Source organism: Mauremys reevesii, linkage group 7 (assembly GCF_016161935.1).
Source record: "Mauremys reevesii isolate NIE-2019 linkage group 7, ASM1616193v1, whole genome shotgun sequence".
NCBI lineage: Eukaryota > Metazoa > Chordata > Testudines > Geoemydidae > Mauremys > Mauremys reevesii.
The window spans coordinates 13,965,488-13,992,957 of record NC_052629.1 but is presented as its reverse complement, the minus strand read 5'-3'; the positions used below and the strand labels follow the sequence as shown (position 1 = coordinate 13,992,957).

Below are 27,470 nucleotides of genomic sequence, written 5' to 3'. Positions count from 1 at the left end.
ACTGCCATTCAGGGCTCTCTGGGAACCATGGAGTCGTGTGACCCAGGGACGGCTCCAGGCACCAGCACCCCAAGCGCATGCCTGGGGCGGCAAGCCATGAGGGGCGCTCTGCCGGTCGCCGCAAGGGCGGCAGGCAGGCTGCCTTCGGCAGCATGCCTTCGGAGGGTCCGCTGGTCCCGTGGCTTCGGCGGACCTCCCACAGGCTGCCGCCGAATTTGCGGGACCAGGGACCTCCCACAGGCAAGCCGCCGAAGGCATTCTGCCTGCCGTTCTTGGGGCGGCAAAATGCCTAGAGCCACCCCTGGTGTGACCACAGGCACCCCGGCCATCCTCGCTGCATCAGGCACGAGATGGCGGCTGTGTGGCTGACAGGGCCGGCTCCAGACCCCAGCGCGCCAAGCAGGTGCGTGGGGCGGCATTGTTGTGGCAGGGCGGCATTTGGCTCCGGCGGACCTTCCGCAGTCATGCCTGCGGATGCTCCACCGGAGCCGCGGGACCACGGGACTGTCCGCAGGCACTTCTGCCCCAGCCGCGGGATCGGGGAAGGGCGGCGCAAGCGGCACGGCGCGCCGCCCTGCTTGGGGCGGCGGAATTTCTAGAGCTGCCCCTGGTGGCTGACCTTGGTGCATGAGGCGCCGCTTCTCCTCCGCTTGCTGCTCTGTGAGGAGAATTTGCTGGAACAGGGAGTCCAGGCTCATTTCTGTCTCCTGGGGTGGGGGGGGGCAGGACTTGGGGTTATTTCCCTGTCCCTGGGAGACTTATTCACCACTTCAGAGGCCCCTCACAGGGGGGTAGGGAGCTCTTCACTGAGCCTGACTCCTCCCCTTTAGCAGCAGCCTTGTGCTCGGTCCCTCACATCTACCCCCCCTCCCGCCTGGCCACCTCAGTTCCTGCCCCTCTACCTCCCGACCGGTGGCTGCAGGAACAGTCCCTCCAGAGAGGTTTGTGCAGCCGAGGAGAAGCCCCAGAACCAGCCCGTCAGGCGGGGAAGCCTGAGGTTAGAGCAGAGGAAGGAAGCTGGGTTGAGAGGTGGGAAAAGATGATCCCAGCAGTAGAAGAGGCTGGTGGTTTTGGGGGGCAGCAGAGGGAACAGGGACTGGATGGAGAGAGCGTGGGAGGTAGCGGGGGGTCTGCTGGTGGAGAAGATTGGATTGGGGTGGGGCAGAGGGTAATCTTAACACATAGAGGAAGGGGTGGTAGTCCTCGTACAATGTTTCAGAGTTAACGGGATGAAACAACTTCAGCAAAATGTTATATTATAGTCAAGCTACTGTTAAACAAAATAAGGCTCTGATGAAACTTGAAAACATGAAACTGACCCATCTTATGTAAAACTGAAATGATTTTATTTTTAAATTGGCACAAAGTGAAACAGAGGGAAGAGTTCACAAAGGTGAATTTAGGAAAGTGTTTTAGTAGTGAAGCTTCCTAACCAAAGGCCAAAGGAAAAATGGAAACTATTAGTGAAATGGAGAACTTTTGACAATTCAGATAGCTATTTCTTACCTGAGCCTGTGAGTGAACAAGTCATTTTATAAAAATTCAAGAAAAAGAACTACAATATCTTGGGATAAAGGCAAAAATAAAATGAAAACCATTCTTTGAAGTTTTCAAGACTTTACTGCTATAGTTGCAACAGGGGCTTTCATGTTTCAAACTGTGAGAAAGCTGCTGTATGCCAGGATGGTGTTCTGTGTCACATAAGAACATAAGAACATAAGAAAGGCCGTACCGGGTCAGACCAAAGGTCCATCTAGCCCAGTATCTGTCTACCGACAGTGGCCAATGCCAGGTGCCCCTGAGGGAGTGAACCTAACAGGCAATGATCAAATGATCTCTCTCCTGCCATCCATCTCCATCCTCTGACGAACAGAGGCTAGGGACACCATTCTTACCCATCCTGGCTAATAGCCATTTATGGACTTAGCCACCATGAATTTATCCAGTCCCCTTTTAAACATTGTTATAGTCCTAGCCTTCACAACCTCCTCAGGTAAGGAGTTCCACAAGTTGACTGTGCGCTGCGTGAAGAAGAACTTCCTTTTATTTGTTTTAAACCTGCTGCCTATTAATTTCATTTGGTGACCCCTAGTTCTTGTATTATGTGAATAAGTAAATAACTTTTCCTTATCCACTTTCTCAACATCACTCATGATTTTATATACCTCTATCATGTCCCCCCTTAGTCTTCTCTTTTCCAAACTGAAGAGTCCTAGCCTCTTTAATCTTTCCTCATATGGGACCTTCTCTAAACCCCTAATCATTTTAGTTGCTCTTTTCTGAACCTTTTCTAGTGCTAGAATATCTTTTTGAGGTGAGAGACCACATCTGTACACAGTATTCGAGATGTGGGCGTACCATGGATTTATATAAGGGCAATAATATATTCTCAGTCTTATTCTCTATCCCCTTTTTAATGATTCCTAACATCCTGTTTGCTTTTTGACCGCCTCTGCACTGCGTGGACATCTTCAGAGAACTATCCACGATAACTCCAAGATCTTTTCCTGACTCGTTGTAGCTAAATTAGCCCCATCATGTTGTATGTATAGTTGGGGTTATTTTTTCCAATGTGCATTACTTTACATTTATCCACATTAAATTTCATTTGCCATTTTGTTGCCCAATCACTTAGTTTTGTGAGATCTTTTGAAGTTCTTCACAATCTGCTTTAGTCTTAACTATCTTGAGTAGTTTAGTATCATCTGCAAACTTTGCCACCTCACTGTTTACCCCTTTCTCCAGATCATTTATGAATAAATTGAATAGGATTGGTCCTAGGACTGACCCTTGGGAACACCACTAGTTACCCCTCTCCATTCTGAGAATTTACCATTAATTCCTACCCTTTGTTCCCTGTCCTTTAACCAGTTCTCAATCCATGAAAGGACCTTTCCTTTTATCCCATGACAGCTTAATTTACGTAAGAGCCTTTGGTGAGGACCTTGTCAAAGGCTTTCTGGAAATCTAAGTACACTATGTCCACGGATCCCCTTGTCCACATGTTTGTTGACCCTTCAAAGAACTCTAATAGATTAGTAAGACACGATTTCCCTTTACAGAAACCATGTTGACTATTGCTCAAGAGTTTGTTTTTCTATGTGTCTGACAATTTTATTCTTTACTATTGTTTCAACTAATTTGCCCGGTACCGACGTTAGACTTACCGGTCTGTAATTGCCGATCACCCCTAGAGCCCTTTTTAAATATTGGCGTTACATTAGCTAACTTCCAGTCATTGGGTACGAAGCGATTTAAAGGACAGGTTACAAACCTTAGTTAATAGTTCTCACATTTGAGTTCTTTCAGAACTCTTGGGTGAATGCCATCTGGTCCCGGTGACTTGTTAATGTTGAGTTTATCAATTAATTCCAAAACCTCCTCTACTGATACTTCTATCTGTGACAGTTCCTCAGATTTGTCACCTACAAAAGCCAGCTCAGGTTTGGGAATCTCCCTAACATCCTCAGCCGTGAAGACTGAGGCAAAGAATCCATTTAGTTTCTCCGCAATGACTTTATCATCTTTAAGCGCTCCTTTTGTATTTTCATCGTCAAGGGGCCCCACTGGTTGTTTAGCAGGCTTCCTGCTTCTGATGTACTTAAAAAACATTTTGTTATTACCTTTAGAGTTTTTGGCTAGCCGTTCTTCAAACTCCTCTTTGGCTTTTCTTATTACACTCTTGCACTTAAGTTGGCAGCGTTTGTGCTCCTTTCTATTTGCCTCACTAGGATTTGACTTCCACTTTTTAAAGGAAGTCTTTTTATCTTTCACTGCTTCTTTTACATGGTGGTTAAGCCACGGTGGCTCTTTTTTAGTTCTTTTACAGTTTTTCTTAATTTGGGGTATACATTGAAGTTGGGCCTCTATTATGGTGTCTTTAAAAAGGGCCCACGCAACTTGCAGGGATTTCACTTTAGTCAATGTACCTTTTAACTTTTGTCTGTCTAACCCCCTCATTTTTGTATAGTTCCCCCTTTTGAAATTAAAGGCCACAGTGGTGGGCAGTTGGGATGTTCTTCCCACCACAGGGATTTTGAATGCTATTGTATTATGGTCACTATTTCCAAGCGGTCCTGCTATAGTTACCTCTTGGACCAGCTCCTGCGCTCCACTCAGGATTAAATCTAGAGTCGCCTCGCCCCTTGTGGGTTCCCGTACCAGCTGCTCCATGAAGCAGTCATTTAAAGTATCGAGAAATTTTATCTCTGCATTTCGTCCTGAAGTGAAGTGTTCCCAGTCAATATGGGGATAATTGAAATCCCCCACTATTATTGGGTTCTTAATTTTGATAGCCTCTCTAATTTCCCTTAGCATTTCATCATCACTATTACTGTCCTGGTCAGGTGGTCGATAATAGATCCCTAATGTTATATTTTTACTAGAGCATGACATTTCTATCCATAGAGACTCTATGGAACCTGTGGATTCGCTTAAGATTTTTACTTCATTTGAATCTACACTTTCTTTAACATATAGTGCCACTCCTCCCCCTGCACGGCCTGTTCTGTCCTTCCGATATATTTTGTACCCCGGAATGATTGTGTCCCATTGATTGCTCTCAGTCCACCAGGTTTCTGTGATGCCTATTATATCAATATCCTCCTTTATCACAAGGCACTCTAGTTCACCCATCTTATTATTTAGACTTCTGGCATTTGTGTACAAGCACTTTAAAAACTTGTCCCTGTTTATTAGCCTGCCTTTTTCTGATGTGCCAGATTCTTTTTTATGTGACTGTTCATCATCTGATCCGGCCCTTACATTATATTTCTCATTCCTCTGCTCCTGACTATAACCTGGATATTAGAAGAGCTGCTCTTTGTGGCGGGGCTCCAGTCTCAAATTATGGGAAAGGAACTGTTCTTCATAAGAGAGGAAGCCAGAATCCAACTATAGTGCATTTTACAGCTCTGTTAAAGAAGTCTTGAAATTCAGGATGGGGGAAGTGAAATAGTCTTTAGAGTTCAACTTGGTAGCTGTGACTTGGGCCTCAGTTCTGCAAACATGCACATGCTTAACTACACATAGTAGTCTCATTGAGTTCAGTGAGACTACTCATGTGTAAAGTTAAATACATATGTAAATGCTTGCAGGGTCAAAACTAAATGTTAATGCATTCCTGTTTAACTAGAGCCATGCAAAGAATAAGACCTTTTGTAAATTGTTGGCTTTTTCCAACGGTGGTTTTAATTTTATTTTGTAGGTCATATCAGTGCATCCTAATCTTAATCTATATCTGTATGTTAATCATCATGCCCTAATCAGGTCATGTCTTTTTAATGTACTTCAGAATTAGTAATTGCCTTTTGTAATCAAGGTGCTGTGACAGTAGTAAAGTATTCTCTACAAACTCTAATTTGTGTAGGAAGGGGGTTGGGGGAGAGATTTTGTTACAAAGTGGAGCTAAGCATAAGAACACTTTTCAATTTAAAAAGAACAGGAGTACTTGTGGCACCTTAGAGACTAACAAATTCATTTGAGCATAAGCTTTTGTGGGCTACAGCCCACTTCATCGGATGCATAGACTGGAACATACAGCAAGAAGATATTTATACATACACAGGGGCGGCTATAGTAATTTCGCCGCCCCAAGCACGGTGGCACGCCGCGGGGGGCGCTCTGCCGGTCGCTGGTCCTGCGGCTCTGGTGGACCTCCCGCAGGCACGCCTGTGGATGCTCCACCGAAGCTGCAGGACCAGCGGACCCTCCACAGGCACGCCTGCAGGAGGTCCACCGGAGCCGCCTGCCGCCCTCCCGGCGACCGGCAGAGCGCCCCCAGCGGCATGCCGCCCCAAGCACGCGCTTGGCGTGCTGGGGCCTGAAGCCGCCCCTGTACATACAGAGAACATGAAAAGGTGGAAGTAGCCATACCAACTGTAAGAGGCCAATAGAAGGTGTGAGGTTACTTAACATGGTCATCTTGATTATCACTTCAAAAGTTTTTTTTTCTCCTGCTGATGTTCCAGTCTATGCATCCGATGAAGTGGGCTGTAGCCCACGAAAGCTTATGCTCAAATAAATTTGTTAGTCTCTAAGGGTATGTCTATACTTACCGTCCGGGTCGGCGGCTAGCGTTCGACTTCTCGGAGTTCGGTATATCGCGTCTAATCTAGACGCGATATATCGAACTCCGAACGTGCTCCCGTTGACTCCGGAACTCCACCACTGCGAACGGCGGTGGCGGAGTCGACGGGGGAGCTGCAGACTTCGATCCCGCGGCGTCTGGACGGGTGAGTACTTCGAACTAAGGTAGTTCGAGTTCAGCTACGCTATTCGCGTACCTGAACTTGCGTACCTTAGTTCGACCCCCCCCGCCTTAGTGTAGACCAGGCCTAAGATGCCACAAGTACTCCTGTTCTTTTTTGCAGATACAGACTAACACGGCTGCTACTCTGAAACTTGTCAATTTAAATGCATGTATTTTTAAAATGCATAGTGTCAGATTTTTTCAAAAACAATATAATTTTGATAGCCTGAAATGTAAATTTGAAACCTCTTCCCCCGCAATCCTCTAAATATTTAGAAATATTTATAAATTAAAAAAAAAATAATGGAACCTTCAGGATGTACATGAACTCTGAGTAGCTACATGCTCTTACTCTCTTCTCCCTTGTTTATTGCTCTTATTCATCGCAGCATGTTTAAAATTAGGTACTGATCTTGTGTATATTTAAGCATGTTCATAACTTTTTTAAAAAGGGGGAGGATGGGTTTGGATTTTTGTTTTTCTCAATCTTCCACGCTGTGGACCCCCTCTTTTTCTTCGTAACAGAAGTCTCGAACCCAGCCACACAGAGATGCTATAGTCTTTGGCCTTTAAAAACATTCTCTATCCAACCAAATGTCACATGAGAAATGCCTTGCCTTTCATCCTAAGATGCTGCGGGACACAGAATGTGGGTCATTCTCCCTGTCTTGATTGTTTTATGGCAGTCTGCTTGGACGGAGTTCTTCACCTCTGGGAAGAAGGTGGCCATAGGCAGCTGTGAAATATCTACGGCACCAATCCTGTATTTGCACACAGTAGCATGGACTTTCACCTATGAGAAGAGTTCCACTGAAGGCAAAGGGATACCTCCTGGGCACAGGGAGATTGGGACCAAAAAAACCCCAAAAACCACTACACAGTCACTAGCAAGAGGAAGACTCCCTCTCAGAATCAGGAGCAATGTTTGTAGCTGGATAACCCAGACCACAGAGGTACTATTGGTTAAAAGTTAACAGTCAGCTGAATGGCTGGATACAACTCATGCAGTCATCAGATCCTTTTGTGTTAAGATTTATGTAAACATTTACTCATTAATCAATCATTTAAACCAAAATGGCTTCTCCTGAGCTATTAATCTGGTTTAGTGGGTAAATGCAGACACTTCATATGCACAGTAGAATAGTGTGCTACACATTTTGGTATAGGAAAAAGCTACAAGAAGGTGCACATTGGTAGCCTTGTGATGCCTCTAGTGCCTTGTGAGGCATGAACCTGTTAAATGTCATTTTAAGAGAAATAACCTTTGTAGAAAACTATTTTTGGTGTGAGTAAAAGGAAAATAAGGCTGTAGTAGAACTAGGTTAGGCATATGGCCTTCTTCTAAAAATAACAGTAGAAAGATAGAAAATACAGAGGCAGGGAATAGTTTATAAATACATTTCTTCTCCTATTTTGAATACATTTAATGTTTGTTTTTTCCTAGCCATTTTTCTCTTGTTTACCTATAGCATTTGGACCGCCTGTCCCTCTTCTGATTACCCATCAAGTCCAGCTGTCCATTCAGCAATATCAAAGGCACAACTAATGCTCTTAAAACACTTTTGAAAGAAACAGAATACTGAATAATTTCAATATGAAGCCAAAGTGCATTAAAGTGGCTGGAGGTCAACAAAGTGCTACTGAAATAGGTGCTTGGCATTGTGGGGGCAGGGGACAGTTTTTATTCCAGCGCGTCTCTCCCCTTAAACTGCCTCTGTTCAATCCCATGCTGACTACTTCTTTGTGTCTACCTCCACCTTCACTCTTCCCCTGCCATTTAACAGAATAGATCAAATTCTTCTTTGTGGTAATTCCACTTACTTTATTTTGTGTTTGTTTTCAGTGATGAAGTCCCAGCTGTACACTGCTGGGAGTTGGTGCTCAAGTGTGACATTATAAAAAATGTGGTTTTGAACAAGGAGGGCCTGATTCTGATCTCACTTAACTAAATTTTAACCTGGCATAACTAACTCCATGACTTCAGTGGAATCATTTCTGATTTGCACCAATGTGAGATCAAACTCAGTGTTTTGGCACAAATGAAATGAAAATTAAAAAACAAAAACTCAAATGAATTTTACACTGAGCCATTCTAAATAGGAACATCAACTAAGTTACACTTATGACTGCATTGTTACAACACAACAAGCATCAGATAGTAAAACAGATCTCTCATCAATGGTGATGGCCTATAAAAGGATGATTGACTAAAATAGATACATCGCAGTGTTTCTGACCCCAGCAAATGACATCAGTTCTGGCACAGGGAAACTGGATCTTTGTTCCCACTTTGGGCAGTTAAGAGGGCAGGGCACCACTTGGGGCTATAAAGGATCAGGGAGTCAGAGAGAGAGAGACCTGATGAAGCAGAACTGCCTGTGAGAAAATCAGGTGGGAGCTGTTGGAGACCAGAGGGCTGGAGGACCTGGCATAGAGTTACTGGGGAGTTGGAGGAAACTGAGGCAGATGCACTTGTGCTGCAGCCTGCTGAAAGCAGGTGCTGTAGGGCAGTGGTTCTCAAATGTATTTGATGGTGCCATCCTTCTTTGTGTCTAGTAGTTTATGCGCCCCTTTCCCCCAGGCATCTGGCCAGCAGCCAGCGCTCAGTTCTCAAAGCAGAGCAGAGAGCAGCAGCTACTGGCTGGGCACCCAGCTCTGAAGGCAGCGCTGCTGCCAGCAGCAGCTCAGATGAGAACTACAACCTGCATTGGCTCCCCGATTTTCTGCTGCAGCACAGGTTAAAGCATGGTCTACATATACCCCTCTTCATCCCCTATACTATGGGCTGCAAGGTGGGATGCATTGGAGACAGTGCTCCAGCTTTAAACCCATTGGAGGTTCCCCTTCTCTTGGATGATCCCCAGCAGGGACCTTGCGAGTAGGTTCTGCTTTCTTTGTGTTATCTGAGCAGGGAAAAGGACTAGAACATGGCAGAAAATCTGCCCCCAGGTTTTAACTGTTGCCCAGGACCTATTTTAATATTATGTTTGGTCTGCAGAGTGAAAAGCTTAGGCACAACTTGTATGCAGCATATCCTATATCTGCAGAAATACCTTACAAACATGAAATACTGGTGTTCATTTAGCTTTGTCTTAGAAAAGTTAGAAGTACAATTTTAAAATCATTTTCTTCCAAACAAATCCATTGATTGAGCAGCCAGTTCAGTACCACTGTCAAATACAAATACAGGACTGATTCTGCTTGCATTCACGTCAATTATTTCCCCCAACTCCCCTCACCCCCATTTTCTTGCATAGAAGCAGGATTGGCCCCATGGTAAATTCTACGGAAATAAATACAGTCCTATCAGACTCCATCTTGTGGCTGTGAATGGTAATTTCAGGATGCTCTTTATGCCACACCACGTTTGTTTTTAATGTTTAAATTAGTGCTGCCAAATCAGCAAAATAGTGTTTTGTCCAAATGATTGGTTAATTCAACTATTACTACTGCGGTTGTTAAGAGTGAAAAATATTTATACTTCCAGTAACATTTTGTGATTTTACTTTGAAGTAATTGGACCAGATTATTGTGCAGATTTATATCCTGTGTAATCTCAGTGATTTATGTAAGTGTCAGTGAAGAACTTGGCTCATTGTTTTTCCAGACTGAAAGTGTTCAGTATTTCAAAACTGACATCACTATCTAATAAATTGTTAGTTATTGCAGACAAACAAAAATCTACAGGAGATCTCTGAATTTAAGCAAGCAGGTTAATATTAAATAATAGCACTAGGAAATGACTTTCTTACCCCCAGACAATGTTAGCTTCACTGGAGGATTAGTTATAGCCTTTTGTATTTTGCTAGGAATGTAAACAACTTTTCAACAGATGTCCCTTATAAAGGAAGCCAGCTATTAGCATTGTGATATCTCTGTTTGAGTCTCACATCCAAGATTTTGTGTAATTCCATCTGGAAAGTCTTCATTGGATCCCATCCCTAGGGGTTATAAAGTGAAGATTTTTTTTTTAAATCTAAGCCTTCTATTGTCTTTTAGTCATAATCATACAGCACCTGTTTTATTTGCTGATTGGTAATTGTGCTGTGTAAAAGGTCTTTACACTGTATGTCTGCAATGCTTTTTTAATTTAAAAGGTAGCTCACCTGTCTTCTTTGCTAGACTTTTCCCTTAAAACTTTTTAAATCTAACTTTCCTAATAATTTGGATATTTGACAACTGAGGCCTTCCTTTTGAAACATTTATCAGAGCTCTATAATTTTTTGGCATGACTATAGTAACATATGTAATGAAGGAAAAATATGACTAATCTGTCATGTCGTAAAAAACTAGCAAAACAAATATCACTTTGGTTTAGTGTTGCAGCAAACTTGTTTAATTGTTAGTCTGGAAGTCTACAGTTTGGTTTTAGTACTTAGTAGATAGGACTCAGTTGTTTGAGGCAGCTATCAGCTGTCCATTTTCACAATGGAGAGAGGTAAACAGTTGGGTCCCCAACCCCTAAGAAGCTGCACTGGGAGCTGTGCTCTTCAACATATTTATTAATGATCTGGGAAAGAGAAGCAAAGAGTCCTGTGGCACCTTATAGACTAACAGACGTATTGGAGCATGAGCTTCCGTAGGTGAATACCCACTTCGTCAGATGCATGTACTCACCCATGAAAGTACATGCTGCTTTTACAGATCCAGACTAACACGGCTACCCAGCTGATACTGGGAAAGAGAGTGAACAGTGAAGTGGATGATACAAAATTATTTAAGATAGTTAAATCCAGAGCTGACTGCAAAGAGTTAGAGCGGGCTCTCACAAAACTGGGTGAAACGGCGACAAAATGGCAGATGAAATTCAACACCCCCGCCCCCACACACACCCCTATAATGATGGGTTCTTAATTAGCTGTTACTGCTTAAGAAAGAGATCTTGGAGTCGTCATGGATAGTTCTCTGAAAACTTCAACTCAATCCACAGCAGCGGTCAAAAAGGCTAAAGAGTGTTAGGAACTATTAAGAAAGGGCCAGAAAATATAATGCCACTATATAAATCCATTCTGCTCCCAGACCTTGAATATTGTGTCCAATTCGGGTTGTTCTACCTCAAAAAAATATAGTGGAACTGGAAAAAGTTCATAGAAGGGCAACAAAGATGAGCAAGGGTATGGAACAATTACCAAACAAGGACAGACTACAAAGATGAGGACTATTCATCTCTGAAAAGACTCAGTTAAGGAAGATATGATAGAGTTCTATATACAATCATTAGTGTTATGGAAGAAATGAATGGAGAAGTGGTGTTTACCCTTTCCCACAATACAAAAACCAGGGATCACCCAATGAAATTAATAGTCAGCAGGTTTAATGCAAACAAGAGGAAGTACTTCTTGCACACAACACAATATTAACATGTGGAGCACATAGCCATGGGATGTTGTGAAGGCCAAAGGTATAACTGGTTTTGAAAAAGAACTAGATTAAATTCATGGAGGATAAGTCTATCAAGGGCTGTTATCCAAGATGGTCAGGGATGTAATCTCATACTCGGGGCAGCCTAAACCGCTGACTGCCAGTAGCCAGGAGGGGAAGACGGGGTGGATCTCTAAAGAATTGCCCTGTTTTGTACACTCCCCCTGAAGTTCTGGTACTGTCTGCTGTCAGAGATAGGATACGGGGCTAGATGGACCATTGGTGAGACCCTGTATGGCTGTTCTTATCCTCGGGGCTAGAGAAGAAAGCACCCAGAAAGCTGAAGTGTACCATATTGAAACGTAAGTTCTTTGTAGTTTATGGTAGTCAGAAAGAGGTGGGTACACCACTTGTTTTGTGGTTGTTTTTTTTTTTCATATAGATACTGTTATTGTGGGCTCTGACCCTGTAAGATACTGAGAGCTCTTAAATCTCATTTAAATCAATGGGAGTTAAGGATACTTGGCACTTTACAGGATTGGCCCCTTTGTTACGAGGTGTAAGCTTGCATTAAAATAGACCTAAAGAAAATACTCATTTTGTTTAATGACTCAAAATGAGCAACTTTAAATATTTTACCATATCCTTTATAACCCCATTCCATTTCTTTGATCCCTCTTTACCTGTCTGTTGCATGTTACTCTGTTTTTTCCCCAGAAGCCTAGCTCCTTTTTCAGCATCTATTGGTTATATAATTCCGCCTTACTTTATATGATATATAAATCCTGTTGGGTCTTGAAATATGTATTTAAAGTTAATTCATCAAGATAAAAATCATTTTATGCTTTCAGTATTTAAATTGACAGTAGCTTTTATAGAATATTACTAGATCAGTATCTGTCATTGTCTTCTCTACGGCAGTGATTCTTAAACTTTTTTTTTTCGTGGACCAATTGAAAATTGCTGAGGGTCTCGGCAGACCACTTAATGATCTTTCCAAATATTGTTTGTACCATTAGCTAACTATTGTAAAGCGCTTTGGATAAAAGCACTATATAAAAAAACCCTTAATAATAATAATAATAACTTTTTTGTTCTACAAATAAAAGCACACAACTCATATTTTTATATCAGTAGTCTTACTTGCTAATGCAATGGATGTGCCCTCTCTCTCCTGCTGTGACACCCCTTCCTTCCCAGCCCAGCTTGGGGGTTCTCTCCCCTACCACAGCAGCCACAGATCTGGGGCTGGGAAGGAGGGGGTCTCTCCTCGGCAGCCGCAGCCCTGGAGCTGGGGAAAGTTGCCTCTTTCTCTAGCCGCCACAGCTCTGCATATCCCAAATTCCCCCCACTCCCTCTTCTCACCCCACTGCCCTCTCCCACCTACTCCCTATTCCCCCTAAGGCCACCACCTCACCTTACATGTGCGTCTTCTCCAGGGTCCAGGCACCTAATTAGTGGAGCCATGCCTGCGCGGCTCTACTAATTAGGTGGGTTGCCCTTCATTCTCTCATGTGCGGCCACCCAAGCGCGCACCTTAGAGGGAAGCATCCATGGACCACCTGAATGGAGCTCACAGACCACGGGTGGTCCACGGACCACAGTTTGAGAACCTCTGCTCTGAGGTATTTCAGAAGATTTTCAAATGTTTTATCATAGTTCATAAAGCCCAACTTCTTTCTGATACTGCAAATGTACCAACAATATGATACATATTAGATGGTGAAAGAAAATAAATAAAACAATTTAATTTTCATAGTCATAACAGAAGTGGTATTTAGAACTAATTTAGATATTTTTTAAACCCTTTCCTTAATTTCCATTAAAGCGAAAGGAGTTAATTGGCATGATGAAAACAACTTGAATGCAAAACACAAGTGTTTCCTATTTTTTTATAATAATATTTGTGTCTGTGCTGAAGGCTTTCATCCAATTAATCTCATAGCCTAGTATGCCATGTTCCCCGGTAAAAACTTGCCAATTGATTTATAACTTCTTAAGTAGCAAATTTTACTTCAATATTTACAGCATTCAATATATTTCTTTCTATAAGTATAGAAAAGCACAAATACTGTAGAACTAAGATAATGTTTAATGGTCAACTAAGGTAAAACAGGCAAGTTTTTTTTAATGGCAATTGATGAGTCAACCTCTGAATATAGTAATATGTCTTTCCTCTATGGGAGACCTAGTAGGGGATGAGACTGTATGTACCCGTAAGCTTAATACAAAGGATCTGAGTTATTTGTCTAGGAGCTGTTCTTTTCCCCCTAACTCCCTTAAAAAGAATCTGAATAGCTCTTAGAAAACTTACCTAGCTGAGGAAGCTGGTTAAGACCTTTCTTATCTGTTAATTGCAAAAACTAATCTGGGAAACAACAGGATAACCCTGAGGTCTACATAAACTGTGCCCTTTCCCTTTTGATATGGCTCCTTTTTGGGTGCGGGAGACCTTACTCAGAGTAGATTTGGCAGTGGTCACTCATGCTATCAAAATCTCCCTGTCTATTGATAGAGATACTGTTTCTGTGATTCCATCTGTTTAAAAAAAAAAAGTGATTGCAATTAAAAGAGAGCCTGCAAGCTGTACCCAAACATACATCCCACCTATGCTTCTAAGGGATTACTCCTTTTTTTATGATGCAATTTTCAAAGGCTTGCATGGGCACAAATAACAATTTGCATGCTCCATCTGGGGCTCAATGCAAAGGCAAAGCAATAAAAAAAATTCATTTTGAGCAAAATATCACAGCGAGAATAAGCTGGAATTATAAAATGTTCTGGATACATAAACAATTATTTACTTTGTGTCCCAACTGCTGCTTTTTAGAAGCTTCAGCATGTCCACTCTCTGTTTGTGTGAAGTGTGTGTAAATAATTTTTCTGGTTTATTTTTTTAAAGATTATTGAAAGAAAGTAACAGAAAAGTGAATGGTAATGAATAGTAAAGCAAATATATTGCTTTTTTGTGAAATCATCATTATACCTCTCTCTATCTGAAAGTTAAATCAAACAGTTTCATAATCTCTCTCTCTGTTTTTTGAGTATCTCATCTTTATCTCTGTATTATAAAGTAGGTATACACAGTATTTTCATAGAAGTTTTATGTCAATGATTTTTAAATGAGATCATCTAAATTATTTTATTTTAGTCAATCACGTTTCTATGGATAACTGTTTTTGCAACTAGTTGATGAAATGATTAATAAAACTGCACTTTAAATTTAAAGCCAACTGTTTTGTGTTAAATGCCATTGGGTTTCCCAGAACTGTACAAATAAAAATAATAATAATAAAACCCTCTGTCCCTTTCTAGAGAGACATCAGAACGAAAGGGCAAATCCTGCATATGTGCACATGATTAATTTTACCTATGTGAGTAGTCCAATTAGAGACATGGCTTGAGTAGGCTGAGCGTGCCAGGTTACAAAGAGTTTGGGTGGGACAATCTGTGCAGAATTATACCATTGCTCTTCAAGGTAATTCCAGCTTTAGTGCACAAGAAGCTTCCCTTTCCCCAGTAACTGACCCGAATGTTATATAGTCTTCTTGGTATTTGTGCATGTGATCAATTGCAATATCTGGACTGTCCGTACTCCGCTAGATGAGACTGAACTTTTTGTCTGAGCTGTTTATGACATCTCAGCGCTTTTTGGGTAGGGAGGTTAATAAAGTGCATAACCTCCCCAGCTTGACTGTTGTCAATTCTTTGTAGAATTTATATTCTGGCAAAATCATTAGTTAGCAGTTTGGCAGGTCCAATAGGAGTTACTTCTATATCTGAACACGCACTGTCATGTGGTCTTTACTTAGTCTGAGATGGATGTAGGAATCTCTGGGCAATGCCTGCAGAGATTCTCTGCCTATTTTTTGGTCGACCTGAAGTCTCAAAAGTACCTTCCAGGATATATTCACCAATGTTTTGATTTAAGTAAAATTTGAGACAGTAATGAATATTATATGGGAAGCCTTAACAGCCTTCGTGGTGCGGCTGCCAGACATGCTGCTCTGAGCGGCATGGTAAGGGGGCGAGGTGCAGGGGGGTTGGAAAAGGGGCAGGGGGTCCTGGGAGGGGATGATCAGGGAGCAGGGGGTGGTTGGATGGGGCGGAGGTTATGCGGGGCGGGAGGAGGGGCTGTCAGGGGATGGGGACCACGGAGGGGTTGGATAGGCCTGGGAATCCTAGGGGGCCTATCAGGGGGTGGGGGTGTGGATAGGGGTTGAGCAGTCAGGGGACAGGGAGCAGTGAGGGGTTGAATGGGGGGGGCGCTGAGGGCGGTTAGGGGCAGGAGGTCCTGGGAGGGTGCGGTCAAGGGACAAGGAGCAGGGGGGGTTGGATGTGTGGAGGGTTCTGAGTGGGGCAGTCAGGGGGCAGGAAGTGGGAGTGGGCTGGGGCCAGGCTGTTTGAGGAGGCACAGGCTTCCCTACCTGGCCCTCCATACAGTTTCGCAACACCGATGTGGCCCTCTGGCCAAAAGGTTTGCCTACCCTTGGACTAGATGGAAAACAGAGATTAGCGAGAATGTACTTATTACCTCTGATTCCACTGCGTTTTGGACAATGTCTCCCTCATTTCTTAATCCAGAAAACATAGAAAGTTCTAACTGAACTTCATTCCATTTAGTAAAACTTCCCTACAAAACCTATGTTAAAATGGAGTTAAGGTTGAGAGTATATATACAACCAATTAATTTACCTGGAAATTCTCAAAGATTATTCAGTATAACATATACTCTATTTTCCTTCAAAATTACAGCACCTTGAGGCCTGATTAAATTTTCTGAGAACCTCTGCTTTAAGTGCAAAATTAAACTCAACCTTTACAATGGCATCTTCCAACTGACCCATCATCACAATTTAAATTAGGTGATTCTCAAAGCCCTTGACTATTCCAGGTAGCATGAAGATTCCTTCCCACAAAGCTCAAGTTTGTCAGCATCCATTTAGTCAAACAATGTCCATTTTGACTACTCACTTACAGCATTTTGAAAACATCATGGAAAAGTTCAAACACAGAAGCAACCAGGGCCTATTATGCTGATCGATATTGTCTCATTTTCCTGTACTTCCCCATCAGTCTGTATCCATCTGTTGTCACCTCTTGTCTTGTACTTAGATTATGTTTGTGCTAAGAATTGTTCTGTTTTGTTTTGTTTGTACAGTGCCTAGCCCAATTGGATCTTGATCCATGACTGAGGCTCCTAGGTGATACAATAATACAAATAAAAAACCAGCAACAGAATCTGTAGGTCAAAACTTTTACCATTCAAATCTGATAGTTCGTGCTTGGAGTCAAATTCAGTCTTTAATCAACTGAACATAATCAGTCCTTCAGAGAATCTAAGCTAGTGGTTTATAATTTAGAACTGATGGTGGAAAGTTTTGAAACATTGTCACCTATCAAGTAGGTCATCAAGCAAGAGCAGAACAGTAAAAACTCAAAAAACTTTAATTGATGGTTAAATACTTCAGTAGTAGAATGAGGGAGAGAAAGAAGGAAACCAGAGAGAAAAATCAAGAATCCTAAGCTGCTCAGAATGACATTTTCTAAATCTACCAGTATGTTACTAACTGGGAAAAAAAATAATGTTCAGGTGATTTGCTTAGCAGAAAAACAATTCATTCAGACAAAATGCAGCACAAGAGAGCTGCAACTGTTGAGGAATTCCAGTAACACGTTTAATGATACTTGATCTTATTACCAAGTGACTCAGATTCTTCAGCTTTTATAAAATCCATTTTACAGCCGTTAAAAACATATTGGGTTTTGCCCAGCTCTTGGTTTTTTGATTCCTACCCAAAAAGAAAAGTGTATCTAATTTACCTCAACTTAGCCAAGGAGGTTGTGATTCTCTCTGGTGACATATGTGGGTTAACGTGCTCTCTTGTAACAGAAAAATCTGCTGTGACATGGTCTAATTCTGTGCCTAGCACAGTCACACTGAGACCTCAGTGGTTCAGGAGCCAAATTAGCGGCCAACATTACCCAGAAGAGCCACAGTAGTGTGAATTAAATGTTTCATTTTCTATTTTTATATATATGAATTATTCTCACATCAAAATGACTGACCAACTATTATTATTTTATCAACTACAATTGGGTAATAACATAGTAAAAGCATTCTGATTGGTTAATAATGAAATCACAGTGTTTTAATGTCATGTGCTGCAAAGAGTCTCAGGAGACACATTAAAGAGCCATATTCGCAAGCCTCAGGGCTTGTCTATACTTACGGCTAAATCTGCACTGCTGCGATAGATGCAGCGGTATCGATTTAGCAGGTCTGGTGAAAACAAGCTAAGTCAATGGCAGAGCGCTCTCCCACCAACTTCTGTACTCCACCTCCCCGAGAAGCGTATGGTAAGTCGGCAGGAGAGCATCTCCCATCAACACAGCACAGTGTAGACACTGCTGTAAGCCAACCTAAGTTATGTCAACGTCACCTACGTAACTTATGTAAGTGAGGTAGCATAATTTAGGTCGACTTACTCAGACTGAGGGCTGATCTACACTAAAGCTGTATCACTTGCCTAGCACATGATGACTATATGGACAACCAGCAGCTAACACTTTGTCACTGGCAGGTGTTAATTGCTTGTAGCAGTACCAGCAAAGAAGAAGAGTGTTCATGTATGCAGGGGAGTATACTCCACTCCAAATAGATCATGCAAACTTCTAAAATCCCAGAAGACGATTAGCAACACACAGTTTCTAGTCTGTGATTTAAAGATTACTTTGTGGTGCTCCCCAAGTTTGTGAGGCACTTCACCACTACCTGCCCTTAGCCTGAAGGAGGCTTTTCTGTGTTTGCTATGGGTCAGCTCCCTGAAATGAACAGCTTCTGGTAGCACAAGCACTAGCTGCCAGGCCTTTGCAGGTCTCAATCTCTCTGTGTAGGTAGTGCTAGGCACACACCAACCCTCAAGTCCTTGGAGACCTATTTGTAATATCTTGCCCCTTATCCTGTGGGTCCCAAAGGAAAGTAGGCATCGGCTTGTAAGTTTCAGCTCAGGATCAGCACTTTGCTTAACATCATAGCATGTAAATATCTTGATAATAAACCTATTCTTGTTTTCACTATAAAAGAGTTGAGATTCAAGAAATAGAGAGTAAGAATATTGGAAGCAAATGGTTACATATAAAACAAAATCATAACACACTTTCTAGAGACTAACTATCAGGTTAACCTCCCGCCAAAATAAATTTATCTCACCCAAAGTTCTCTGCAGAATTTTCAACCAAGGCTGGCTGAGACTCCACTTTCATGAATGCAAACATGCTGTCCTTTACTTTGTAGGTACAGGATAACAGGATGTCTTCTTTGCCTTCTAGAAATACCTCCAAAGTTCATTATCTTTACTCATGGACAGGATAACTCCAGTGGCTTGTTTTTTCCTGTGTGCTCTTCCTGTTGACTTCATATTTCTTCAAATTTTACTTCATATGTAAATGGACATCAATTGGACATCAATTGTGTTAGCTTACACTGCTTAATTTACATCTCAACAGAGAGATACATGTTTCTTAACTCCTGTCTGAAGGAACCAGCCTGAGACATGTCACCTTCTGGTGACTTGTTTTCACTTTACATGCTTAAGATCATATTTTTTAGTATAGATACATGACTCCTTACATAGTATCTATATATTTTACAATGATATTGATGATGAGTGTGACACCAGCTTTCATTTGAGACCTCACATGACATTTTTTGGTGAACCAGAATCAGGAAATTCCTGTAACCCCACCACATTCTCTTGTCATTTGGCAGTAAGAAGCTCTTGGGTCACATATATAAAAATATAATTTCTAATCCTAGGGCTCAAAACAAAAGTCTTTCTTTTTTATTTTTGGATGACTCACTGGGTAATTGAATATTGGCCATCTACTCTCCTCTTGTAGCTGTCAGCCTGGCCATTAATGAAAGCAAGATACACAGCCTCAACTTATTTCTATATTGCTTCTTCAGTTCTCCAGCACGTGGTCTTAGAAATGGGGCAGCTTATTTCCTCTCAGGCTAGATAGCAGTACCAAGCATGTCAGTTAGAGGGCATGCCTTTTCTCTCGCAGTTTGGGAAGATGGAGTTCTAAGGTCATTCCTGAAGCATGCATTACTGCATGATGATATATTACTGTTCAGCCTGTTTTCTCCTAAAATGTCTTGTCAGAGAAATTATATAGCAGATTAATAAATCAGGTCAGATCTACTCTGTATATATTTCCTCCAGTCCTGTCTTGCCACATTCAGATCAATGGTTTTGCAGTGAAAAGATGCCCTAAATTATACATGGAGAATGAGAGATTCTCCAAACCTGCAAGTCCTCAATAAATCCTCAGGTCATATTCGTATTGCGCTAACTAATCAGCTACTGATACTAACAGTAATAGTGCTCTGTCAATATTTCTTTTTTCTTCATGATGTTGCCTCCACAGAGTCCAACATGCCTAGCCATGGAAACTTTTAAAGTAATAATTGTCAATTATGTGGGTACGTAAGTTCCTAGAGCCCTACATCCCATAGATGGACCTTGTGAAACCCCCGTCCTATGCAACTACTGAATTCCTTTGTTTGTCATCTGGAGTAGTAATGGAACAAACTTATCTCTTTCCCCCACATCATATTAGATGCACAAGTCTCACTGTAAGTTGCTTTTTAAAAGTTGCATTAAGTTTAGGCTGAAAAGTTTCTGATTTATTATTTTACTTTAATGATTTTTTAAAATACTTTTGGTTAAGATGATGGAATTTAGAAGCTGATTCTCTTTCCCCATGATGTTCTTCAGTTCAAATAGATGTGAAAAGTACCCTTTGTGGCTTGGGGGGATGGCACTCAGCTTTATTATGAACAATTATATTGCTATAGTGCCAAGTTGGGGCACCATTGTGCTAAGCACTCTACAGACATAGAAAATGGCAGTCCCTCCTCCCAAAGAGTAAAAAGACAGTATACAGTAGGTCAATAAGACAAACGAGTTCAGGGTGGGTAAGAGTGACAAAAATAGAGGGTAGGCAATTCATAGCCAGTAAAAAGCAGTAATCACAGCTTGCCACCTCCCTACCTGTTATCAAGTTGTAGTTTACTGTATGAATTATGGAAGAGGCCAGTTTTGCAAAGGGACATAAAGGAGGATAAGGTGGTAGCTATAGGGATTTTGACTAGGAGGTTTTCATGTGCATGGGCAGCATGGGGGACAGTACAGAGAAGTGTCCAAGTCGGCAATCAGGGCTGACATCATTGGCACAGTGAATGCCATCTGATGGCTCAGAAAGCTGGTGAAGCTAAATGGTAAGGCTTCAAAGGCAAAACAGGAAATTTGTGTTTGATGCAGTGGTGGATACAGCCCATGGAGTGATACAAAGGGGGACGTGAGGTGGTCAGAGTGACAAGTCAGGAAGATGATCCTGGCAGGAGGATTTAAGGGGGTAGAGATGAGGTTGCAATGTGTTTGGCATCAAGGGCAGAGAAAGGAGGAGTAAAAAAATGTTATATAAGTGATTCAGAAGCTGAAGTCCCACTGAAAGTAAGTGGGCTTCGGGTCCTAAGGCACTTGAGTACTTTTGAAAAAATTTTCCACGGAGATTATTCTTGTTAAGGTATAAGTGATGAGGGTCTGAAAAAGAGCTTTGGTTCTCTGGACAGACAGAAAAAGCTGAATCTTTGAAATATGGGGATAGACATGGCCTAGGTGTATACTTCTAGAGAGGGCTGAGTTAATGATTATACCCAGATTATAGGCCTTTGTGATTGGGAGGCTGATGGTGGTTGAGAAATTGAGAAGAGGGGAAGGCATGGTGGGGGAGATTAAAAGTTCAGTTCTGGAACGTATTGAGCTTAAGTTGTCAGTTGGACATTCAGAAAGAGATGTTCGAAAGATAGGCTAAGGTGTGGAAATGGACGGAGGAAGGCAGGTCTTCACTAGAGAGAGATTTTCAAAATTGTCAGAACAAAAATGACATCTGAAGTCTTGGATAAGAGGACTTAGAGATACAGTGTAGAGAAAAAAGAGCAGAGGGCCAGAGACTGAACCTTTGGGGACATCCACTGAAAGAGAGAGAGGAAGAGGAGGACCCACCAAATGAAGGCAGTCATGTCTGCAAGGCCTTCTCACAAAAAGCCCAAAAGGCTCCAGAAGACTGTTTTATAATCACCTCCTGCAAAATGCTATTGTAGCTCAAGAGTCTGGGAGATCTCCTAAAAAGGGTAACTTCAGGCATATGTAGTGTGACTCTTGGTTACAAAGTATGATGCGAAATCCCAGGATGAAGGGGGTTCATCCTCTTGTAAAGAATCCCTATAAAGAGCTGTCAGAGTGGATTCCGCTTTGGAATATATTGTCTCCACAGTATCACAATGACCCTTCCTTCCTCCTCTCTACTCCTGATCCCAGCTGTAAGTAGATTTGGGAGGCAGGGAGGGATGGGATATTTGTGCCATTTGTTTATGGACCACAAGACTTGAGGGGATTTTATATGTACTGTAACTGCCAACTACTGCTTAAGAAGGTTCCAATGCTAATTCTACAGCAGAGCTTTGTTGAGACAGAACATGAGTTACTGTTGGTAAGTAATCCCTTTTTATACAAGTTAAGGAGTTGTTTTGTTTGAATCATATTTTTACATTCCCTTCCTTCTGGGTTATCATGGATGATCTGTGCTACTCAGAGCACTTAAAATCACAGTCTTTTTAAAAAACATGTCTATGTACTGCTAAATGTGAAGAACATATATTTAGTTTGGTTTTGTGAGCTCTAATAAACCTTGAATTTCTTGCTAGTGTTACAAAAGATTCCCTTTCTGTGTAACCAAACAGTTTACAGAATGCAAGATGATCTGTGGACACAGATACAACAATGTTCCACTTATGCTTTTACTTCTATGTCCAACACATATAGTGCTACAGTCTTTCCTTCCATTATGTAGGAAATATGAATGATAGATATGTATGCACATCTGCAAGAGAACAACTAAGAAGTCACTCAGCAGTTGATTTTATATTTGTATTTCACTTTTGTATCTGAAGTATGCTGAACTTTACTCACTATAAGCCAGATTCATTCTTGGTGTAACTCCAAAGACTGAAGTAACACTGGGGTGAGTTTTTGCCCTGTAGATAAAGGTATATAATAGTTTTTTAAGCGATGAACTATAAAAAATTAGGCACAGAGTACCTGTTTAGTGTTCAGGAGACTGATTTGTCTTTCAGAGTTTTGGCATGTTTTTCCATTTCACATTAATGTGTTTATTAGTTCTTTGCAGGAAATCAATGCAGTACCAAAAGCTCATTAGTCTGAATATACATTTCTTAATTAACGTGTGGCTAGTTCTCATAACTCTAATGAAACTTTTCAAACTTTGAACGTGTCTGGGCAGTAGGATAAGTTGTTTTTTTTTTTATAATTTGAAAACATAAGGTGAAAAATTACCATTTTCTCTGTCTCTTTCCCTAGGTGGCTCCACTACCTGACTGCAGGCTTGTTTACCATCAACTGGCGTCTGGCACCCACAGAGCAATGCAATCAGCAACAGTTGCGGGGAATCTGCTGCCAGATGCCCCCTAGTATGGAAATGAGATCCAGACTCTGGTGTGACCGGTGAGCTACTGCAGGGAGGATGATTGTTGAGAATGGTTCAGGCCAGGTAGTTGCTGGCAGAGCACCCCTACAGTAGAACCTCAGAGTTAGGTTCTTCGTCGTAACTGTGAAATGTACATAACACTGAACAAAACGTTATGGTTGTTCTTTCAAAAGTTTACAACTGAACATTGACTTAATACAGCTTTAAAACTTTACTATGCAGAAGAAAAATGCTGCTTTTAACCATCTTAATTTAAAGGAAACATGCACAGAAAGTTTCCTTACCTTGTCAAAAAAAAATTTAAAATTTTTCCTTCATTGTTTTTAGTAGTTTACGTTTAACACAGTACAATGCAATATTTGCTTTTTTTTGTCTCTGTTGCTGCCTGATGGCATGTTTGCGGTTCCAAATGATGTCTGTGATTGACCAGTCAGTTTGTAACTCTGGTGTTCGTAACTTTGAGGTTCTACTCTATTTGTATGGTGGAGGTGGAGAGGAGAAAGGATTGGAGAGAAGGCTCCTAAAAACGCATTGTTTCAGAGGGAAAGTTGCTGAGCAGAGAAGTTTTTGAGTGGGGAGCAGAAGCTCAACAGGACCTAGGTAGGGAAAGAAAACAGCAGGGCTGGAATTGCACCAGGCAGCCAATGAGGTAGTTGTTAGAAGGCTGGGAAGGAAAGGAACAGAATTAGTGTTTTTCCAGTAAATTGTTTCTAGCTCAGCTCTCTCCTTCCCCTTCCTTCTGCCACTTTGGATACATCGAGCCTCCCACAGAACCTCCTAGTTGAGTAGTTTCCCTTCACTAGTCTCGCTGAGCTCCTGCTCCACTGCTCTTTGGTCTCAGGCCTTGCCAAAGTCTGGATCTTCTTCATGAAAGAGAAGGTGCTAGGCAGCAAATCTGCTTCATCTGATGCTTATCACCTTATTCAGAACTGCCAGATCCCACTTCCTATCACACAGTAACAGTTCCTTGGGTGTCATAGGTTTGCTGCTAAGAAGCAGAGCAACCTAAGGGAGAGAGAAAAGGTAACAAGAAAATACTTTGACCTTTTTTTTTTTTTACTTTCAGGAATTAACTAAAAAACCTACAATTATTGTTCTACTGTCCAGGAGACTCCCCTGAGCTTGAAGAATTTCATTAGGAAGTAAAGCCACACTTGCCGATAGTACAAAGTACCTTACTTAAGAGCACTATAAAGAGAATTTTCATGTTCCTCTTCAATATGCAGTTCTGCTCTACTCCACTATGCATCTATGTTAAATTGCTATTTTTCTGATTCATAATCAGGGTATATAGCTCAAATAAAGCATGAAAAAAAACACTTTTTTCTATTGACTAATAATACTTATACAAGCATTATAGATGTGCAATATTATGATTAATACAACTCAGCCAGATTTTGTAGCCATTCCACACACAACTCCTATTGATAAAGGTGGGTTTTGCCCGCATATAACCATTTGCAATAAGGAGCCCACTTATTTCTATATTTTGTTTCCTCTCTTTCATGTTCTCTAGTCCTTAGATTTAAAATTGCTTTTCTATTAAACAAGACTGTAGTTTGTATTTGTTCAAACTTCAATTAAGCTACAGTGTCATATTTTAGAAGAAGTAACAAGAAACCATTTATATTAGATGTGAACCAGTCATCTAACTTTCCTTTTTTCAAACTTTGTGGAATTCAGTGCTCTTGAAAGTTGCTGTGCTGAGATTCCTCTGTCCACCAAATAGGTACAAGACAGACAATGACAGCACAAGTTTCTACATACTGCTCCACAAATGTGCCACAATCTTCATTTAGCAGCACCAACTATGAGAGGGTTGTGGCAAGTCTCTGTGACAAACCAATTCTTGGCCTCTGTGCTAAAACCACCAAGATTGTCAGTTAATGCCAGTGATGTTTTGCAGTGGGTACTAGACTGAGATTACCAACACTTTTTCAAAGACATAACCAAATAGACATCAAATGGAAAACCTTTTGGCTACTAAAAACCTGAGTTGGATTCAGACTTGCATCCTAGAGGCGAATGTCTGATTTTTCTATTACTGACCTCTTTTGACATTCCATTGCCCTCTGCTCTAGGATTTACTTCTGACAGTCACAAATTAAAATGGTTAGTTAGGACTAATTCCAAAGAAGTAAAAGATACTTGAGCGAGCCTTTTATCTGTTCAGATTTTGTTAGTAAACATTCGTCATCTGTGACATTCACATAACAGGTACATCCCAGGTGGAAGTTCCTTGCTCTGTCTAAAAGGCAGAGACTCTTCCTCTGTAGAAGAGTTATAACTGCCCCACTCCGCAGAGTATAAGGATTGAACAGTTAGTTTTATTTTGATTTTTAAAAACCCCTCTCAGTAATTTAAAATGACCGTTAACCTTTCAAACAGCCACAGTTTCAACTTTTCACTAGTATAATGCTGTCTGTATTGTAGTGGGCTATTACAGCTGTCTGAAAAAGTATTGTTTGATGTCTGTAAGCACAGTCAGTAATCAATAGCTTGAAATTTGTGCCATTTAAATCCTTTGCGATTTGGCACATCATTTTTTATTTCATTCAATCTGCTTACTGTAGAATAAAAAGAGTTTTGAACCATTGCCACAAAGCACATTTATGTGTGAAACAATATTCATTGATATAGTGGCAAGTAGATCATTTTGACATTTATTTTCAATATTAATTGTACATATTGATTTGTTTTGTACAAATTGTAAATTTATTCAAAATATCTCAGTCGATGACAATATTTTGGTAGCGATGCGCAACTATAGAATATTATCACAATTGCACAAAAAGCATGTTCCTGTTAAATATTTTAAGAAAAATTATAAAATCTGTAATTAATAAACTAAAATACCCTTTGCAGATGTTTTGACATGGGTAAATGGAATGGTAAATCATTGTTGTAGCATTGCTGTCAGTGTCACTGTTGTTGAGGTTGAGAAGGGTATTGCACATAAATTCCTATCTTGTGAAACTATTGACTAGAAAGAAATAGGAAGCTGCATTCTGGGTGATATATGCCCCCATAGGAAAAGTCTTTTTCATTGGAATCCTGCTTACAGATCATATTCCACATGCACCTACACATTAAAGACAAAGTTTAGTCAACTTTCTTATGTCTTTGCACAGATTCACTAGAATGTTGATATTGTCTGTTGAAAATTTCACTCAATTTAATGTATATAGTGCTAACGGAACGTTGGGAGAGCTTTAGTTTATCAACAGAAACTAACTGTGCATGCAGAAAATACTGATTTTGGTTGTCTGTTTGGAGGCTCAAGCCTGACTGTTCATGTCTGTTTTTTCTTTTTTCTGTTTCTTAGACACTTTTAAGTAGTTTTTTTCTTCCTCAAAATGTGGTGTTTTGGTGCTTGATAATACCCCTTACTTTGCTTCTGTCAGTCTGACCTATCTTGCCCAAGATTACACAGATTACAAAATAACCATGTTCAGAAAGAGATATTGTTCAAATTACTTTATATTTTAGCAGCTTTTTGGGCTCTCCTCCTTGTATTCCCTGCTAAGTACCAGGATTTGACTTTTTTTTTTTTTTTTTTTTTTAAGGTTTGCTGCAACTTGTTACGAATGGTGACCAATCAGATAGTTAGCCAAGTCAAACTTGGAGAGGCCTGTACTTCAGAGTGGTGAGTACTTTGCTGCAGCTTTACATTTAATATGAAAATCTATATTTTATCTTGGTATTTGTTTGTTTCCTTTTGTCTCATCAGCCATAGTTTCTTGTGCTTTCTTCATGATCACAGTTATTGTCTGAAATTCAGCAATGTTACAACTTATTAGAGACTTCCCGTTCTTTCTCACTTGGGGCTAGTAGATTCCTAACCTTTATGCAACTATAAACAATGCAGCCCAGTTGGCCCTGTTTACGCTACAGAACTTGCTGTGTTCTGAAACATGGTGTTTAAAAAAATACATGTGGTGTCCCAGTTTGGAAGAGACAGAAAATTAATTTTCAAGGCTTGGTAATGTGTTTGCGAATCTTGATTATTATTCTTATTTAACATTCATATTATAGTAGTGCCCAGAGGCCCCAGTCAGGTTCAGGGCCCTGTTGTGTTAGGTGCACTACAAACACCAAAAAATACACAGTCCCTACCCTGAAGAGCTTGTAGTCTGTTAGTACAAGTGTGTTAGCTGTATATTAAACAATTGTTCAGAATCGGAGGCGATGGATCATGTGGTATAAATGTAGACTCAGACTCTCTTATTAGACTAGATTTAAAGCCATTACCCCTGTGTAAAGAAATCTCAGTTGGTGTAACTTA

The 27,470-nt window shown here is 41.0% G+C and overlaps 1 protein-coding gene and 1 long non-coding RNA gene across 3 annotated transcripts in view; one reads left to right on the top strand and one right to left on the bottom strand.

Moving 5' to 3' along the window:
- CCDC172 (coiled-coil domain containing 172) overlaps positions 1-777 on the bottom strand; it is an 87,708-nt gene extending 86,931 nt beyond the window's left edge. The window contains exon 1 of one of the 2 annotated variants that reach the window (XM_039547321.1): positions 620-777. In XM_039547321.1, the coding sequence (XP_039403255.1) occupies positions 620-698 (79 nt within the window). In that variant the 5' untranslated portion in view covers positions 699-777. The remainder of the gene's footprint in view (positions 1-619) is intronic. The other variant, XM_039547320.1, reaches the window with a different exon arrangement.
- LOC120409367 overlaps positions 1-26,869 on the top strand; it is a 102,559-nt gene extending 75,690 nt beyond the window's left edge. The window contains exons 2-3 of the long non-coding RNA XR_005601269.1: positions 23,059-23,202; positions 26,752-26,869. This is a non-coding gene — a long non-coding RNA (uncharacterized LOC120409367). The remainder of the gene's footprint in view (positions 1-23,058; positions 23,203-26,751) is intronic.
- Positions 26,870-27,470: the final 601 nt, after the last annotated feature.